Source organism: Embiotoca jacksoni, unplaced genomic scaffold, assembly GCF_022577435.1.
Source record: "Embiotoca jacksoni isolate LCO1_2020_lvr unplaced genomic scaffold, fEmbJac1.0.p SCAF_1, whole genome shotgun sequence".
Classification (NCBI taxonomy): Eukaryota; Metazoa; Chordata; class Actinopteri; family Embiotocidae; genus Embiotoca; species Embiotoca jacksoni.
The window spans coordinates 14,716,907-14,734,638 of NW_027185229.1; the positions used below are offsets into that span (position 1 = coordinate 14,716,907).

Sequence of the window (17,732 nt, forward strand, 5' to 3'; positions counted from 1 at the left end):
CACGTAGCAGAAAGTACTTTTGTTCAAGTATAAAAGTTGCACATGCCCATTTTTTTTTTTTTTTTTTTTTTTTTTTTTTTTTTTTACAAATTAACAAATGACCAGGGGATCAAGATCCACCTACCTGCAGGAAACACAACTATCTAGAAATGCTAAAAGGCTCTAAAGAGTCTTATTTTAGCTTGCTTTGTTTCTACAGCCCAAATAGTTTTTTTCTAGGAGAAAAAAATAAGTTTTACGCACACCAGCTCCAAACAACGAAGTAAGTAACTAAGCTGCTAAAGAGATATATTCTTCTCAGATTTTGGTGGAGACCAAAAATAACTAAAAAGAGCAACTGGAGTTAAATCCACCAGTTGGTCAAAATCACAACGCAAAATGAACTGTACTGAATTCTAAGTTTGCTTTGTGTCTACTGAACATGTGAATACTGTTTGCGAGCATGTACACCAAAACTATAATACAATTGAAATGTACAATACTGATGTACTTTGCGAAAGTATTTTCATTTTCTGCCCTTTAAGAGTGACATTTTCCACATGTTCTACATTTATTTGGCAACCATATCTACTCGTTAGTTTCTTCACGATAGCTGCTTTTCAGTTTTTTGGGGAGCGTAGGCCCACAAAAAGCCAAACATGTTATTATATTTTCAAGTTTGAAGTTAGTGGAGCTGGCAAACATTCGGCAGACACAGCAACATTCAAATTCATTGTTTTATGTTACCCGACCAACACAAGTCCAGTATTCCCTCTGTTTGCCTCTTTTAGCTCTGTTCGCTACATGGTCTTTAACTGAGGTGTGTACTAATTTCACTTGCTAGTGACTAAACTTTGTCAGCTGTTTGATGCAGGGCAGTTTAAAAACAGTGGCTTTATGAGCTGTATTGTATTAAACTGCTGCTCTTAGCTGCAGAAAACTATATTTATTCAGCAAAAAGACAAACTTTCCAAATCATAAACAGTAAGCTAAAAGAGGCTTAAAGGCTCTGTGAAGCAAGGGGGGACTGCTTTGATTTTTGCTTTGTGAATTGGTTTTCCTCTTTTACATTACATTATGATCTAAGTTATTATAATAAGAATGTTTGATTAGTGCAGCCTTAAGATTTATAAAATAATATGAGTAAGACAAATGAACTGAGAGGGCTACATTTACAGAACAGAATACCTGCAGTTGACTCAACCAGCAACAACATTAAAAATACTCAACAAGGAATATATAGTAACAGCAACATCAGCCAGCAACTTTTATTTATTTATTTTTTTTTTTAAAAACACATGACTCTACAAATATTGATCAGCATTGCTGTCATGAACAAGTTACCAGCCTGCTCTTTTTTATTGTTTCTTTAGTCACTTGCTCTCTACTGTTAGGCTATCAGATTGTCTCATTGAAACGAAACATCTGAATGTCCTGCAGAGCTGAATAACATCAGGGATTAACGTCCAGAGTGGGTGGCAGGATAACCAAGGCCACTCCAGCGAATCTCTGGATTAGAAAAAGAAAAAAAAAAAAAAAGAAAAAAAAAAAAAAAGCTATGGGCAGTTTTCAATCTGTAATCACTTTTCAGTTCTGATCTGACTGCCACAGCGTGGTGCAGTATCTCTTAGTCCTCCAAAGCAGAGAGGAGGCAGCAGCTCTATCATAGCATGCATATCATGCTGGAATTTCTGGCTCTTGGTGCTTTCCAGTTGTGTTTGGCTGGGAGGGAGCACCCAGAGGAAACTGGAACCAGCTTCAAAGCAAAAATAAATTTGAGTTGCCCACTTTCCTTCTCTGCTCTTTCACACTGTTGTATATCTGTCATGATGCACTCAGTAAAAGCACCTAATCTGATTCCTGTTCCTGCTATTTGGATTCCTAAATTGTTGGCAGGCATCTGAAAAGACATTACAGTGATGAAGAACAGGAGGAAGAAGGGAATTTCCATTTAGAAATGAAATGTGGCCACAGGCTGTAATGTAGCAAGAGTAGTTGACAACAGTCGTGGGCAGAGTTTACTGTCGGATAGAGCAGTGGACTGTCTTTTAAAGAGAAAGCGTACTGCCTTTAAAAAGCTATAGCTTTACTATTATGTGTAAATGAGACAAGAACATTTCCCCCCAGAAAGCTTTGAACATTTTTCTTTTATATTTCAATGGACAGCTTAAAGTGATTACTTGACTATTAACAAGAAACATTTGTTGAGGATTAAGAAAATGTTTTTCCCTCTTTTCCTTTCCTTTGTCACCCTGGCCTTGCTTGAAACTAAACTGAATTAATGTAAGAATCAACGGTACTGAATCAGTTGCCCTTGTTTGCATCTTTAATACTAAAAAGGGATCAAAAGATTATCTGTAAATTTAAGAGAAAACGCAGGATCTTTGAAAAACCCTATTTTATAGACAGACCATCAAAAGTGTGATATGTACACATAGTACAAAATAGTGTTAAAAATCTGCAATTAAAATCATAAATCAGGGATACATTTATGGTGTGTTTATAGCACAATATAAATTCTTAAAAGAAATCAGTTTTATAGTTACAATAATTATAAACTTGTTGCACCACAGATTAAAAGCAACACTTTTTTTTTTCATTGGAGCAATGGCTCAAATGATTATTTTCAATGTGAAAGAAGTTACTCATATTGACAAACTCACAGAGAATTACTACCTGACTTTGTAGTTTCCTTCACTTTTTAAAATTTTTTTTTTTATTGCTGATGTATTTTTTTTTTGTTGCTTACTTTGATGTCAAATGGAAAGATGGCATGAAGGATTGAGCGGAACACAAAAATCTGACAACAATGGACATACCTCTGACAGGTAACGGTAGATTCTTTCGTTTCTTCAGATTATCATTGATTAACTTTACTGTCAAATCTTTAGTTGGCAGCAAATAAATAATCAGCCACTGATCCTTTACTGCATCATATTAAGAGCTGACTGGTCCTAATTTTTTTTCTGGCAGTCAGAATTCTGTTTGGACTGGAGCTGTGCTCTGATTGGCTTTCATCAAGTGCAACCAAAAGTCTTTGCAGCATCTCAGATGTATTTTTGCTTGGTGAGATGACGGATATTCTTTGGAATGTGGGGCTTGGATTTTGAAACTTCAATCTTTCTTAATTTGTTAAAGGTGTCTTGGTATCTAGTATTTTGTAAATGCAGAAAATATCCTTGCAAAATGTACATGTGAATTGTTTAACATTTACAATAAATTGGAGTCAAATTAGCTGAAGGCTTGTTGATGCTGGTGTGCCCCTGCTGTGATGTGCTGCCACTTGGTGGTTAATCTGAAAAAATACAATTTCTACTGTCTGTATATGATATTAGTTTGTGTTTGCAAAGGACGGTCTGCCCTAATAGAAAATCACTACAATGGTTTGTTGAGGCGTATTATTCCAAAATGTTTTGTACTATATAAAAATACTGCTGTGCATGAAAAATCTGATTCCAAAGATGGTTGACACAAGGGGAAAACAATAAAAAACAACAACAACAACAACAAAAGGTTTATGGCACATTTCATTACAAGTAAACCTAATGTGTTTAATGCATGTGTGTATACCCAGTCACTTGGAGACAATACCAAACAAATCCACCACCCAAACATGAACCGCAAACACACGTTAAATATTTTGAGACACCGTTTTACTTTGTATTTCAATGTGAAGATGACAGACTCAGGTCATCATGCAGTTTGGTCCATGAGCCAGACTAAACTATTGAGTGCTTTAATGACTAATTAAGTAGAATCAGTCGTGGAAAATAATTCGTACATTTTCTTAAAATTTGAGGGACATGTGCCTTACTTGAGTATTTCCATTTGGTGATACTTTATATTTACACTCCAATTCATATCAGAGGAAAATATTGTACTTTCTACTCCTGTACATTTATGTAACAGCTTTAGTTACTTTTCAGATTAAGATTTGACCCAGTGGATAATGTAACAAGCTTTTGAAATGAAACACTTTCTGTTAACATTAAACCAGTAGTTTTCAACCTCTCGGTCTCCTGACGTCAAAAGCAACACATTTCACATTTCAGATGTCTGTGAGTTGTTAAAGCTCCACAAAATAGTGATTTTTCCATCTAAACTTCTCACATGGTTTCATTTCAATAAATGTTAATGATCACATATCTCACCAAAAATTAAAGACCAGAGAAAAAGTCAAAAAAGTGAAAACAGAATTGTGGATCAGAGCTTTGTTTTTTTCTTCTTTCCTCTCCCAGTAATTATCTGATGCCCCCTCTGATTTATCTGCTGTCCCTGTAAATATTTAAAGTAGTTCAAACCAGCTCCACCTGCTACAACAGTAACATGCTGCTGTATATGTCATATATAAGTAGTATTAGTCAGAAGAACCAAAGTGGGACTTTGACTTTAACACTTAAAGTACTACATTCTGCTGCGAATGCTTATGTTTTAGGATTTTTAATACAGGACTTTTACTTGTAATGTTTATATTTTTTTGTGTGTATCTTTGCTGTAGCCTATTGGTACTTACATATAGGATCTTCCACCTCTGAGGAGAATTGTACATTTGATTCCGTGCTGGTGGGAATCAATTTAGTGATTTCAATAGTGGAGTAAAATTTGCATTTATAATGATTCTTATTGTCAAATTTGAACTGGACCTCGATCTAAAGATTGAAGCAACACTGTGTAACCACAAGCCTACAGTGGAGAAATAAACAGTAAGTTTGCTGGGACTGCTATTTGTATTTGGATGAAATGTGTAACTGTGAAGTAAATCAACAACACAATAATAAACATAACGAGAGAGGAAGTGATCTCAGCGTGAGTTTAATGACACATTTAGTTGCTTTGGATAGCGTCGGAATTTTGTAAACGAGCAAACATAAACAGGCACGAACAATTGCATTTGGCTTTAGAAAAAGTACACGAAATAACCTTTGAGCAGTTGGATTTATTGCAATAATGAAAATAATGATAATAACAGCAACACTAAAACGCCCAACCAAAGAAAATGTTCTAGCCTTATCTTCGTAACTCAAACTATCTTCGTTAGTAAAAAAAAAAAAAAAAAAGAAAAAAAAAGTGAGTTGTAGTACAAACGCACCTGGAGACAAGACAGTTCTCGAAAGTAAAGTGTCCGAGGATCAGTGAACGCAACATTGTTTCCTGCTCAAAGGATATATCGTCAGTGGAAGCTAAATGCAGTTTATTGTATCTCATGTCGAGGTATTTTCTTGACACCTGGGTTGAAACTCGTTTCCTTGAGCTATGGCAGTATAGAAAGCTTTCCGGAAATGTTTTGGGAATATTACGACGCGGCTCGACGACTCGGAGATTCAGCGGGCTCTACAAGCGAGGTAATGTTAGCAGAGGAGCTAACGCGAAGCTAACTTAACAGTGAGCAAAAAAAAAAAAACAACAACAAAATAACAACAACAAAAAACAAACAAACAGCGCCAGTGCGGTTATTTATTTATTTATTTGTTTCCTCGAGTCTCCGCAGACGCGTCAAACGCGAACACAGTTTATGTTCTTCCACCGCGCGACTTTAAAAAAAAAAAAAAAAAAAAAAAAAAAACTACCCGGGGAAAGTAGGCCTTACTCTCGTGGCCCCGGTGTTGACGGTAACGAAACTAACCCGGCGTTAAACCATCAACAAGTGGTCTTTTATGTTGTGGTCTGTCTCGACAGCGGAAACCAGCCGCTCCGGTCCGAGCGCGCGCGTTACGCACGGACGAACCGTATTATAAGACCGGTTTGACCCAGCTGTCGTTATCTCCTTTACTCCATAGATAATGTCAGACGTTACATAACGTCCACTGTTAATCTTTTTTTTTTCCTCTCTCCCTCTCCTGGCAGCAGTTTTTGACTCAGCTCTATTTTTTGCCCTGATATCGCCGTTTTTTATTTATTTATTTTTTTTTTTTTAACGCGACAGTTTGGGACAGATTGTGTTGAGCGTGTGTGTGGGTTGGTGTGTCTTCATCCCAGCAGGTCCGGATGAGTCAGGGCAGATTTATTCCTCCTCCTAAGAAGATTACGCACACGCACACACACACGCAGCACGCACGCACGGTGACAGATAGTGACAGCGAAGAGCAAAAAAAGCAAAAAAAAAAAAAAAAAAGTCGTATTCAGCCTCTTAATAGTGGACACACCAGCAAGAATACCGCAAGGACATGCCTAGCAGCATTTAAACAGACATTGTGCGTGTCTAGAACTGATAATAGCATTGATGGGCTTCTTCAAGGCAGTGTTAGTAAGTTGGGTGGTGAATTGCAGGTAGGAAAAAACAACAACAACCCTGCAATGGGTGCATTGTTTTGAACTGATTTTTAAAAAACATTTTTTTTTTTAGAGATCCTGTCATAGCTGAACAAGCTGACAATTTGCCCGTGAAGGCATCCCTATTTCTACACTCGCATTGCATGCGACCTAATTACTGGGTGTGGACTGTAAGTGATCTAAAGGACTTTTCAATAAAAGCGTGGTTGTGGCTAAAGGATAGTTTTTTTTAAAATTTATTTTAATTTTTTTTTTTTATACACAGCACAGTTATAAGTGGAGTTGCAGGGCTTTTCAATTCTGGTAATCTCAAGAGTGTACAAGAGCATTGGACACCTCACCAGAACATCTGCCGTGCGGGAGGCAGTCCTTCAAAAATCAAAAATCAAATTCAAACTTGGTGGACTTTGGCTTTAACGAGTAATCTTCAAGCAGCAGTATGTGTGCCGCGCAACTATCGAGAGCGCCTCTTCTGAATTGCCCAAAGGTGTTTCGCAAGTGGCTTCAAAGCGTTGTCAGTCATCCGTTGAAGGGTCCCATATTTGATATATATTGTGTGCCTGAAGGTAATCTGACTTGGCAGCATTTTCTGCACCGATGGAACAATGGCACAAACATGAGATTCATCATTTGCGGTTATAAAAGCGCAGGCTGCTGCAAAGGTACCTTATTAGGGGTTAAGTTACAGCCTTTCCCCGAGGCAGATAGCCCTTGTGTGTGTGTGTGTAGTAATAAGATTATTAACTGATGTGTGAGCGGTTGAGTTTTTGTGGTATGAGAATAGAACATTTCAAATAATTACCCATCTGTGTTGCTCTCAGAATCATGAAACATCACATGTTTGATTGGGATACCGAAACAAACTTGAAGTTTCAAGTACCACAAGCCCAAAACAAAAAAAGTCAAACCAGCAGCGGAAACGGTGCACGACAGTTGTGTTGTTACATCCTTTTCAATTGTTTATTAACACTAAACTTTTGGAGAAAGTGCATCGACAGACGTGCAATTATTTCAGAATACTCCCAACAACAATCTGGAAACGACTACTTTTGTTTGTTTTTGTACTGTAGCCTAAATCAAACGCCAAAAAGGCCGACAAACCCAGAAGCACCGGGGTTGAGGAAACTCACTTCCACAGTTTTCACGGCATAGGATGAAGGGAACGCGAATTCCAGCGTCATGTTTCCACACCGACCGAAGCGAGATTTCTTAAAAAAAAAAAAAAGTAGCGCGTTTCTGTTGCCTCCCTCGACTAGCGGATTCTCAAAAGCCTCCCACCCTTCTTGGGAAGTACGTTTTTTTTTGTTTTTTTTCCCCCCCCCCGTCTCTTTCATGTCCCAAACAACTGCAGCAGGATGCAGAGGCGGCGGGACAAAGAGGACTGAGACCGCACTGCGAGACAAAAAGGGTGACGTGCGGTATCCCAACCCCTCACCGGATACATTTACACCTCTGGGTCGCAGCACCAACCCACCTGTCATCTGGTTGTTTTTTTTTTTTTAATCCCCAGACCACCCCACCCCCCCACCCCTACACACACCCCCCCCCCACACACACACGGAAAAGAGAAACTCCTCATTTCCTCGTGGACAACCATACGTTAGTTAGATGACCGGTGAAAGTTACGCCGAGGTTGTGCCGACAGCGCCGGACGGTTGGGTGTCGACTCGATGGGTCTGAAGGTGCAGACCTACTCCGGGTGTCAGAAAAATCTCCATGACGGGAATGGCCTCGAAGTTGTTGAAGAAACCAGTCTTAGATTTAATCATCAGGGTTTATCATGGTTGGTGGCATTATCATCCTGGACCCAATCCTAAAAAAAAAAAAAAAAAAAAAAAAAACACCTTTTATTCAGTGACTGTTAAATATACTAAAAATACAGTCATTGCGACAGATTTACTGATTTTTAAAAAAAAATATTTATTTTTTGTCTTGGCTTTTTAAAAGCACGTGAGGATCACAGAGATCGTTACGTTTTGTTTTGCTCCAACTGGGATCGTCTTTTGTGCTCATCAGATTGACTTATAGCCCTGTTTTGTAATCTGCATAACAGAGTTGAGCCTTTGCTGCGGTTCACTTTGGTTGACTGATCGCGTGGTGGAGGGGGGGGGGGGGGGCGCAGTCGGATCAACGACTAAATTAATGCCATTTAAATACAACGTCACTGAATAAACCGAATTTTGTTGTGCCCTCCGTTAATAAATATCTTCCATAATGGAACTTCATATCGGTGAACGAAGAGCAGCAGTTCTGTGCTTGACGAGCCCGATGTTTTTTTTTTTTTTCTCCTCTCCTCTCCTCTTTTTTTTTTTTTTTTTTGCCAGTGAGAGGACATGGACAACTCTGTCACCCTGTGGCAGTTCCTTCTCCAGCTCCTGTTGGACTCCAACAATGAGCAGCTCATCTGCTGGACCAACGAGGAAGGGGAGTTCAAACTGCTGCAAGCGGAGGAGGTGGCCCGGCTGTGGGGAGCCCGCAAGAACAAGCCCAATATGAATTACGACAAACTCAGTAGGGCGCTCAGATACTACTACGACAAGGTAAAACTGCCGTTTCTCTTCTCTCCTGCAGGTGTGGTTGTTGTTGTTGTTGTTGTTGTTGTTGTTGTTGACGACTGGAAGTCGCATCGGCTGCAGTTCACGCTCGACGCCCCGGCGTCGTCTGGTATCCGTCGGTTAACACGCTTTCGTCATAACACGACCGGCGGCGGTTCAGTCGTCTGGCCAAGTGCGGCCGGGCGATCTGCACGGCCAGGTCCTACGAGGAGACCCGATTTTTGGTCGCTCTTCCCGACCTCGATTCAAACCCCGTTAAACGTTTGATTGTCCTCCCGTCCTGACAAACGTTTGTCCGGTCGCGAACAGTTTTCAGTTCTGTTTCTAATGTCTGGCGTTGGTAAAGACGACGTCAGAATGCGGCGGGCAAAAAAAAAATAAAAAAAAAATGGGTCTCTACTTTTAGATTGGCTACGATGTGATTGGCGGGCTGCAGCCGGGGAGACTTTATCGGAGTCTATTATTTCGGATTCTATTTGCCTTCCGCAGCCATAAACCGACGTCTCCGACCGAACGTTTTTTTGGTCGTCACTTCACTCGTCGATTTGTTTGTTGAGGGAATCGTCACAGATGTTGTCGTGCTGCCGACCGCAGGATAAAAAAAAAAAAGAACTTGTATCATGTCAGGTATGTTACTAATGGAGTTAAACTTACAGTGCGCACTAAGTGAAGAAGTGAAACGCAGTGTACTCACTTGGACTTGCGTTGTCGATTGGTACGAGGGACTTAACTTTTAATAGAGGCAAAGGGTAAAGAACTTGGGAGGTTTGAGCCAGAGCTCATGATTACAACCAGGCACCCCTTAAAACATCAAATTGACAAAGGTCCTCCCAAACAATCCAGGACAGAATCCAGTCTTATTTGCGGGGTTTCATTGTTAAATCTTATTCACTCTATAAACAGTTAGTTTTGAGTTAGTCAAACTACGAGTCTGTTGTCAAGGATAAGAAGAGCCTGAACTACAGGGAAATCTCATTCCTACAATCAGTCATTTTCCAGCTCTTGAAGCTAAATGTTTAAAGTTTTCACGCGTGATGAATATATTTCCTTTTTTTTTTGTTTTTACAGTCAGTCTTGGTACATTTGTGAATCTCTTTACGTTTATATATTCACAAGTTAGACTACGCGTTTACCGATTCGCGCACGTATCCACATCCGAGTACAGATTTACAGCTTTTAGCTGAACACCAACCACCAGCTTTGGTTCTCGGGTGGATGTGAACCAGTGAGAAATGGTAATTCGGATTTCTGCTGCTGTTCTCGCGAAGCCCAGCTCAGACCCAAGAGTCACGATTGGAGAAAACTGTTTTCGGAAATTGCGACAGTGCGAATTTTCCCGCGTCAAAGTCGCACGTGAGCAGTTTCAGAATGCAAAGTCGGACAGTTAGTGTCGGTTCATTAGAGGAGACGCCAACTTCCTTTTAAAAGACAAAATTGCTCCTGAAAAAGCGAAATTGACTAAACGGGAGATCTCCAGTTTCAAGTTCACGGTGTAGATTTGAAGAAGCCCCCCCCCCACCCTCCCTCCCTACGGGCATCCTGTCACTTTTGGATTTTGCGGTTTAACTATGACTAAGAATGCAACTGTTGCAAGTCATTTCCCATCACCACCTGTGTTGTGAAGAATCTACAGGTTTGGCAGGTTTCAGAATCTCTGCAGACCGGAGATTTGAGGAGTAGTTTCAAGTTTCAAATCGTCTCGTCGTAAATCGTTTGGTCTGAACTGTCCCCGAGAAGCTCACGGCAACATCTTGAATTCCTCTTCACCGGGATCTGTTGCGCTGACCAGCATTTTGTCTCGTCGGCCTGAAGTTAGAGCTTTTCCCCCGGGTGAGTTCAGCCGATGTCCGTCATCCTCAGGTCGAATCGTCAAGTTTGTTGCTCACCAGATGTTTTACGTCGCTGGCCTGAGAAGACGAGCACACGGTGGTCGCCGCGAAATCTAATTCCGCTGATAAATACAATCGTGTTCACGTTGAAAAGGCCATTTTCAGCATCATGGTAACAAATTGTCACTAAATGTCAGTCTGGCTTTCTAAATACAGATGGACGTTCAGGTTCAGCAAAGTCTGGATAATATTTGTCCGAGGCGAGGCGTGGGCGTACTTCGTCATTCAGTTTTTCATTATACAATTTGTTCCTTTTTAAAAAAAAAAGAAAGGAAAAAAAAGGACTTTTTGTTTTGGTTGAGATGCTGGTGTTTTGGCGGAGGCACAGCCGGACCCCGTGGGCGTTCAGGCCCGGGGCTCCTCCGGCATGTCGGGCCGCACCTTTTCGCGGCTTCTACTTCGGTCCAGACAGGAAAAGAACAGCGCTGTTCCCACCGCACCCGGCTTTCTCTGTGGTCTTCTACCCCCCCTCACCCCCCTCCTCCCACCCCACCCCACCCAATTACCGCATCAGGCGAAGTCCCGCCTCGCCTCTCGCCCCGCGTGCTCTTGCCTGCGGTGATTGTGACGTTGCTCTTCTCTATCTTCTAGAACATCATCAAGAAGGTGAATGGTCAGAAGTTTGTGTATCGCTTTGTGTCCTATCCCGACGTCCTAAAAGGAGATGTTTCCGCCCGAACAGACGGCGGGGATGTGGGTGCGGGGGGCCTCCCTCCGCTAGTGCTGAGGGGAGACGGCCCTCCGCAGGACGGGGAGTCCGACGACAGAGCGAGGGCGGCCGGTAGCGCGGCGGCGGCGGCGGCTCTGGGCAACGCCGGCAAGCAGTCGAACCGTAACGACTACATCCACTCCGGCCTGTACACCTCCTTTACGCTCAACTCTCTGCAAAATGGACGCCAGCTCTTCAAGTCCATCAAAATGGAGAATCCGGCCGAGAAGACGGCGGAAAGGAAGGGCCTCGGCGCCGCCGCGCAGAGCCAGGAGCCAACGCCTCATCCGCAGCAGCCCGCCGCTCTGCCGTCGGTCATCAGGTTCGGGATCACCGCCCCGAAGGCGGCACCGGCGGCGCCTCCTCGGGCCGTCGCCGAGGCGACGCCGCCGACCCCCGACCGCCCGGATCCTCTCCAAGCGTCGCCGCAGAGGGTCGACGACGTCGGCACACACTCCGCCCTGCTGCGCCAGTCCATGTACTTCTTCGAACACGTCCGGCCATCGGAAGCAACGTTCTGCCTCCCGGACCTGACCTCGGCCAGCCCGTCCCCGAGCCGAGTGCCCGACTCCTCGCAGGAGCTGGTGATCGACAGCGACATCGAGTCGAGGTGCTCTCAGCCTCCAGACGCTCCGACGGCCGACCTCACCGACGCTCAGACGCAGGAGAAGGTTAGTACACCCGCAAAACACTCCTCACGCGTTGTTAGTCGAATAACGGTTCAGGTGGCCTGCTAGGATTTGGTCAAATTGGTCAAGAACTTCCAAGAATCAATAAGAAGGATTATATATAAAATCCCTAAAATATGCTGTTCTTTATTCTGTATTCTCAAGGCACCACATCCCAAATATTTCCAGCACTGCAGGAAGTAATACTTAGTACTTAGATCGAACAACAAACCCAGTTAGTTGTTGTAATAATAATAATACAGTTCTGAAAGCTGTGTAAATAGTTCATGTCTGAATATGCAGTCCCTCCAGGATTCGTTTGCGATTGTTGCAATGAAAAAAAGTTTCAAAAAAAAAATAAATCACGCAAGTGACGTAGTTTCACAGAACATAGAGAACAAAGGCTACATCAGCTGGAAAAACAAACAAACAAAGAAGCAACTGTTTACTTATTCATTCAACACATACGCCTACTGTATGCACAAAAGCAAAGGGCAGTCTTTTTCCACTTGAATGTGTATAAAACGTATTTAACTTTAAGACGTTTCTTATTCTAGCTGGCCAGACCACATTTCCCACAAACTTTTATCACTTCCCATTTTCCCCCCCCGCTTCTTCCGGTTTTCTCAGAGTACAGAGTTTGTTTTGCTGATAAGAGGAGACAGAGAGCAGAGCCTTGCTGATCGTAAGTGTGGCGTTACTTTTTGTTAATAAAGCGAGTTTTTCTGCAGAGCGAAAAATTGCGGGAATTTAGCAAAACCGCAAGCTCGCGCAAATATTGCGGCCCGCGGCTCGAATTTGCGTTTGAGCCGTTGCGATCACAAGATCACGATTTCCTGGAGGGACCGACTACGGAGTTCTTTTTATTTTTTTTTTTTTTCTATTTACTATTTACTATTTTCTATTCCGAAACATAGTATAGAATCATTTACGCCAGCAAAAGCAAACCCTCCCCACCCCCACCCACCCACCCACACCCCCCGCCCAATCCCCCCACCCGGAGTCCGACCACGCGTAGAAAATAAACCCGTTTGTGTCCGGCAGGTGGACTGTGGCCTCGGCCTGTCCGGAGATGAGATCATTTTGTTGGACGCCGAAACCAGTTCGTCGTCCGTGAGCAGCAGCACCACCGTCAGCACTCTGAGCTCAGGGAAGACGCGCAAGACACCGAAGATCCTGCAGATCAGCCCGCCGGCCCTCCTGGTCACCGCCTCGGACTTCTCCCCCATGAACCTCTGCAGCCCCTCGCTACCCACCGCCTCCCTCACACCAGCCATGCTGCAGGTGAGAGTCTGCTCTCGAGGTTCGGGGTTAAAAAAAAAACCCAAAACAAAACAAAAAGTTTACTGAAGACGGAACGATCGCGTCTGCACAAAAAGGTCGGCTCGGTTGATTGAGATGAAAATGAAACGGCGAGTAAACGTCCGTGTTGACGACGAGTTTCTCTTGTCCGTTCTCGACTAAGCTGGTTTATGATAAGAAACTGGAGGACCGCTGATGCGGACGTTTTGATGAGCCAATGATGAGCTTTCCAGAGACGTGCTTGCAAGTTCACCCGACTTTAAGATATAAACTGACCGACGTTATAGGACGCGTGCATTTAGAGGACGTCCCCTCTCGGTCTTGGGAGTCACGAATGATCTGATGTCGAGTTGCCTCTTATCTTTGGATTCTGTGTTTTTAGAGTGAAATGCGCGCGCGCGCGGTACGGCATCTATTCTGAATTTAGTAAGAAAGTGTATTTCACTGTAATTGTCATTCGTGACATTTTCCAAGCAGGCATGTTGCTTTCTTACAACTCGAGCATTACGAGTATTTGACCGGCAGTGGTTGTGTTTGTTTTATTATCACGTATGTGCTGCAAAGCCCGACGGGAAGTCAAACTACACTTTACTCGGTGTCTGTGAAATAAACATCGACGCGTCAAAGCACATTCGGTGACAACAGGCCTTCCGATATGGAGACCCCCCCCCCCGGGAACCCCTTAATGTGTCGACGCTTAATGACTCTTCTCAAGAAAATGTCAAGAAGCGTGTAACATGACGGGAAACAGCACGAGGTGACGAGCGTCACGACCTGCCGCACTTACTGTTCCTGACCAGCAGGGGGCCAGCGGCGCTGCAGTGACGCGCGTGACCCAACGGCTCTTTCCGGGGCGGCGGCATGTTTAATTGTTTGCGCCGACGCTGCTCTCAGACCGCACGAGTGCGCGTTGCCGCTGCAAGAATGTCCGTCTGCTATCGTGGTCGTTTTTCTTTCCGGTGCGTCCCCGAGCAGGTCGGGCGAGGTTCGCTCATGAGATCCAGCTTCAGTATTGGGAGGGTTGGACCTGTTCTAGCGTTCAGCAGCTTTCATAAAAGAGACCAGGCGCAGTGAAACCTCCACTAAAACCCAACGCGACGGAGGCCTCCGTGTCTGAAGAGGTTCTCACAGCTGATCTGGTCTTTCCGTTTAGAATTGAGCTCTCGGGTTTTATCCGACCGCAGTCGTTACGTTGTGCTTCCGCCTGCTGCTGGCGGTCACAGCGTCGGAAATAAACTATTTACCAAATGGACGGAACGATGATCCCTTTCATGCCTCCGGGAGCAGAGTCCAGAAAGTCACAGAAATGTCCTTCATGCGGTTAAGCAAAAATGGCCGCTGGAGTCGGCTAATTTCTGTGTTTATTTCGGGTTGCACTCGGAAATATCGGCCGTTTGTGCGACTTCTCGTCGGCTTCGAATCCCTACGAGGAGGGGAGGGACTTCAAAACGAGCGCGGAGACAAAATAGACTCATTCACGGGAACTTTCAGTCTTTAAATGAGCCAAAACGCCACATCTGCTGGCTCGAAAGTTGAGACGGGACGCTTGTTTCTAACCTTCTTGGACTCTGTCGTTGGCGTTCCTGTGCAGCCGTTATTTGCTGCGCGCGCTCCAACCCGGACCGTTTCATCTTCACCTTGTCGGCCCTCGTTTTGTCTTCGTCCTCAGACTCCAACTCTGCTGCTGACTCCCAGCCCGCTGCTGTCCAACATCCACTTCTGGAGCACACTGAGCCCGGTCGCTCCCCTCAGTCCGGCCACGCGGCGCCAGGGAGCCCACCTGTTCCAAGTCAGTGCATCTCCGCCCTCCATTGTCATTCAAATATATATATAAAATTAATATATAATATATATATTTATTTAAATAATATAATAATAATAATATATAAGTATATATATATATGAGTCGTGAGCGAGAGCCCAATCGAGTCGCTGTAAACTTTTGGTCTCAAGCCTCCTTGACGCGACTCCTTCTGTGTTCTGTTCCAGTTTCCGTCGGTCCTCACGCCCCAGTTCCAGATCCCGATGCACAGCGTGGACGGCACCAACACGCCCGGTCCCATCTCGCCGGACCCGCAGAAGACATAGGATCCACCCCTTCCTCCCACCCACCCACCCGCCCACGGCGGCGGCGACGCCCTCGAAAACCGAGACACTGCCGGGAAGCCCCCTCCCCCCCCCCCCCTCCCTCCCCCGCGCAGGGGGGGGACAATTGTCGGTGGGAGGAGGGGCGGGGGGGGGGGGGGGGGGGCGTTCGCCGTTTGCCGTTTCCCTTCACCTGTGGTGCTTTGAAGTCTCTCCGCCGCCGACGCTTGGAAGACGCGTTTGCGGGGACGGGGGTTTGACAGATGAAGGGGGAAACCCCGTCCAGTTTCGTCTGGCGGCGGCAGGAGGATGCTCGTCTTTACTCGCGCTCCCTGAAGCCATCGTCGCCCTACACCCAATGCACTTAAAAGACTTGTTCTGGCTGCGGTTTTTTTTTTGGGGGGGGGGGGGGGTATCCTCAGTCACGACAATTCAAAGGAGGGACGGATTTTCCACGGCAACGCCGCGGCGCGCGCTTGAATCGGGCCCCCCGGGGGAGCCCCCCCGATCCGCTCGATTCCCGGAAACGCGGAGAACAGCGGAGGGCGGATGTCACAGATTCCCTCCTTTTAATAAAAAAAAAAAAAAAAAAAGTCCTTTTTATTTTTATTTTTTATTTTTTATATATATATATATATATATATATATATAAATAGATATATATACATATATATATATATATGTATATATATCTCGTGCAACAATGTGTTATTGCCAAAAACAAGACAGGTTACATGTTCTCGGGCCTCGCGCCCATTTTCTCCCGATGACGACTCCGCGTCCCGCCCGCGCTCCGTCCTCAACTCCTCCTCTTGCCGGAGGGTCGCGGCGCTCCGACCCGACAACCTGCGCCTTGGCCCGCCGCTCTCGACCTGAACCTTAAAACGTCCGGCTTCGCCTCGGCCGCACCGAAATGTCGGCCGTTATCCGGGGGGGGGGACTTTTAACCTTAACTCTCCTATCATGACCTGTGGCCATAATCTGGAGCTGAACCTTGCCTCTTTGTATTATTTGTAATGTACAGTATATATACATATGTGTATATATATATATATATATATATATATATATATATATATATATATATATATGTATATATATGTATATGTATATATGTATGGCCTGGTCCGTCTCCTAAACCAGTAAACTTTCATGCGGGAATGAGAGAAAGCGAAGCCATAAAGACAAAGCAACAAAGCACAAAGTCCCGCACGTCCTCTTGCCCTCGTGCTGCTTTTTTGTAATCTGTCCCTCCAGGAAATTGCAATCTTGCGATTGCAATAAAAAAAAAAAAAAAAAAAAACAACAAAAACGTCATCAACAGAATCGTGGCTGTGTAATAAGTATTCCTTATTATCGAATTAAGGAAAAATAGTTTTAAGACACACTTCAAGGTGCGAGACACCGCACTTTCTTTTTTGCGCACACAGTACGTGTCGAATTAATATTCATTAAAGAGCAGCTGAGGATCTTATTTAAAAGAGACCGACGGTTATTATAAAAAAAAAAATAATAATAATAATAAAAAAAAAAATTGCAAATGAAGTTTTTTGGGGGGAAATCTGCTTCAGAAATCCGGCGTTTTGATCGCAATAATCGCGAAAACCTCCGCGGAATCCTGGAGGGACCGAACGACGCAACCGGACAACGATGCCCGGAACGGCTCGAACCAAACACCACGCGGACATAAATCGGCTCTCGAGGAACTCTTCGACGTCCCGGAAAACGGGTGAAATTTGAACGCGCGAAAGACGCGACGGACCCGTCGCCCGCCGCTCGATTTGTTTTTTTTTGTGTTGTTTTTTGCGCGACCTCCGTCCGCCCGGCTCCGAACGTGGTCCGGGGTTCCTCGACTGTTGTTCCGGGAGGGGACCTTTCTCGGTTCCCCTTCCGTCGCCGAGTGCTCGCGGGTGTCTTTCGGCTCGCGTCGCCCGTGTGCTCCGGCGCTTTTGGATTCTCGGGGGCTGCGGAAAAAAAACGACAACCTTCTGGGCTATATTTTTTAAGCGCCTTCCCTTTTCCCGCAAACCCCCGCCCCTTTTGTTTTTATTTATTATTATTTTTTATATATATATACATATATATATATACAGATCACGAGCCGGGATAGGTTTTGCACCCGCTGTTGGAAATCATTTTTAAAGCCATATGTACGCCTCGACTCAAGGGGGTAGACCCCCCCCCCCCCGCCCGCCCGTCTGTGCTGTGAAAGCGCGGGGAGGGGGGGGGGGGTATTTTTACGTCGCATTTGTTTACACGATACCTGGATGGAACA

The 17,732-nt window shown here is 44.5% G+C and overlaps 1 protein-coding gene across 1 annotated transcript; it reads left to right on the top strand.

Annotated features, from left to right (window-relative positions):
• The first annotated feature begins 5,082 nt into the window (after positions 1 to 5,082).
• Positions 5,083 to 16,770, top strand: elk4 (ETS transcription factor ELK4). The gene is made up of 6 exons (XM_069139923.1): positions 5,083 to 5,321; positions 8,574 to 8,789; positions 11,285 to 12,073; positions 13,115 to 13,354; positions 15,042 to 15,161; positions 15,362 to 16,770. Exons 2-6 carry the CDS (start codon positions 8,583 to 8,585, stop codon positions 15,458 to 15,460), a joined length of 1,455 nt encoding a protein of 484 aa, XP_068996024.1. The 5' UTR covers positions 5,083 to 5,321; positions 8,574 to 8,582; the 3' UTR covers positions 15,461 to 16,770.
• Positions 16,771 to 17,732: the final 962 nt, after the last annotated feature.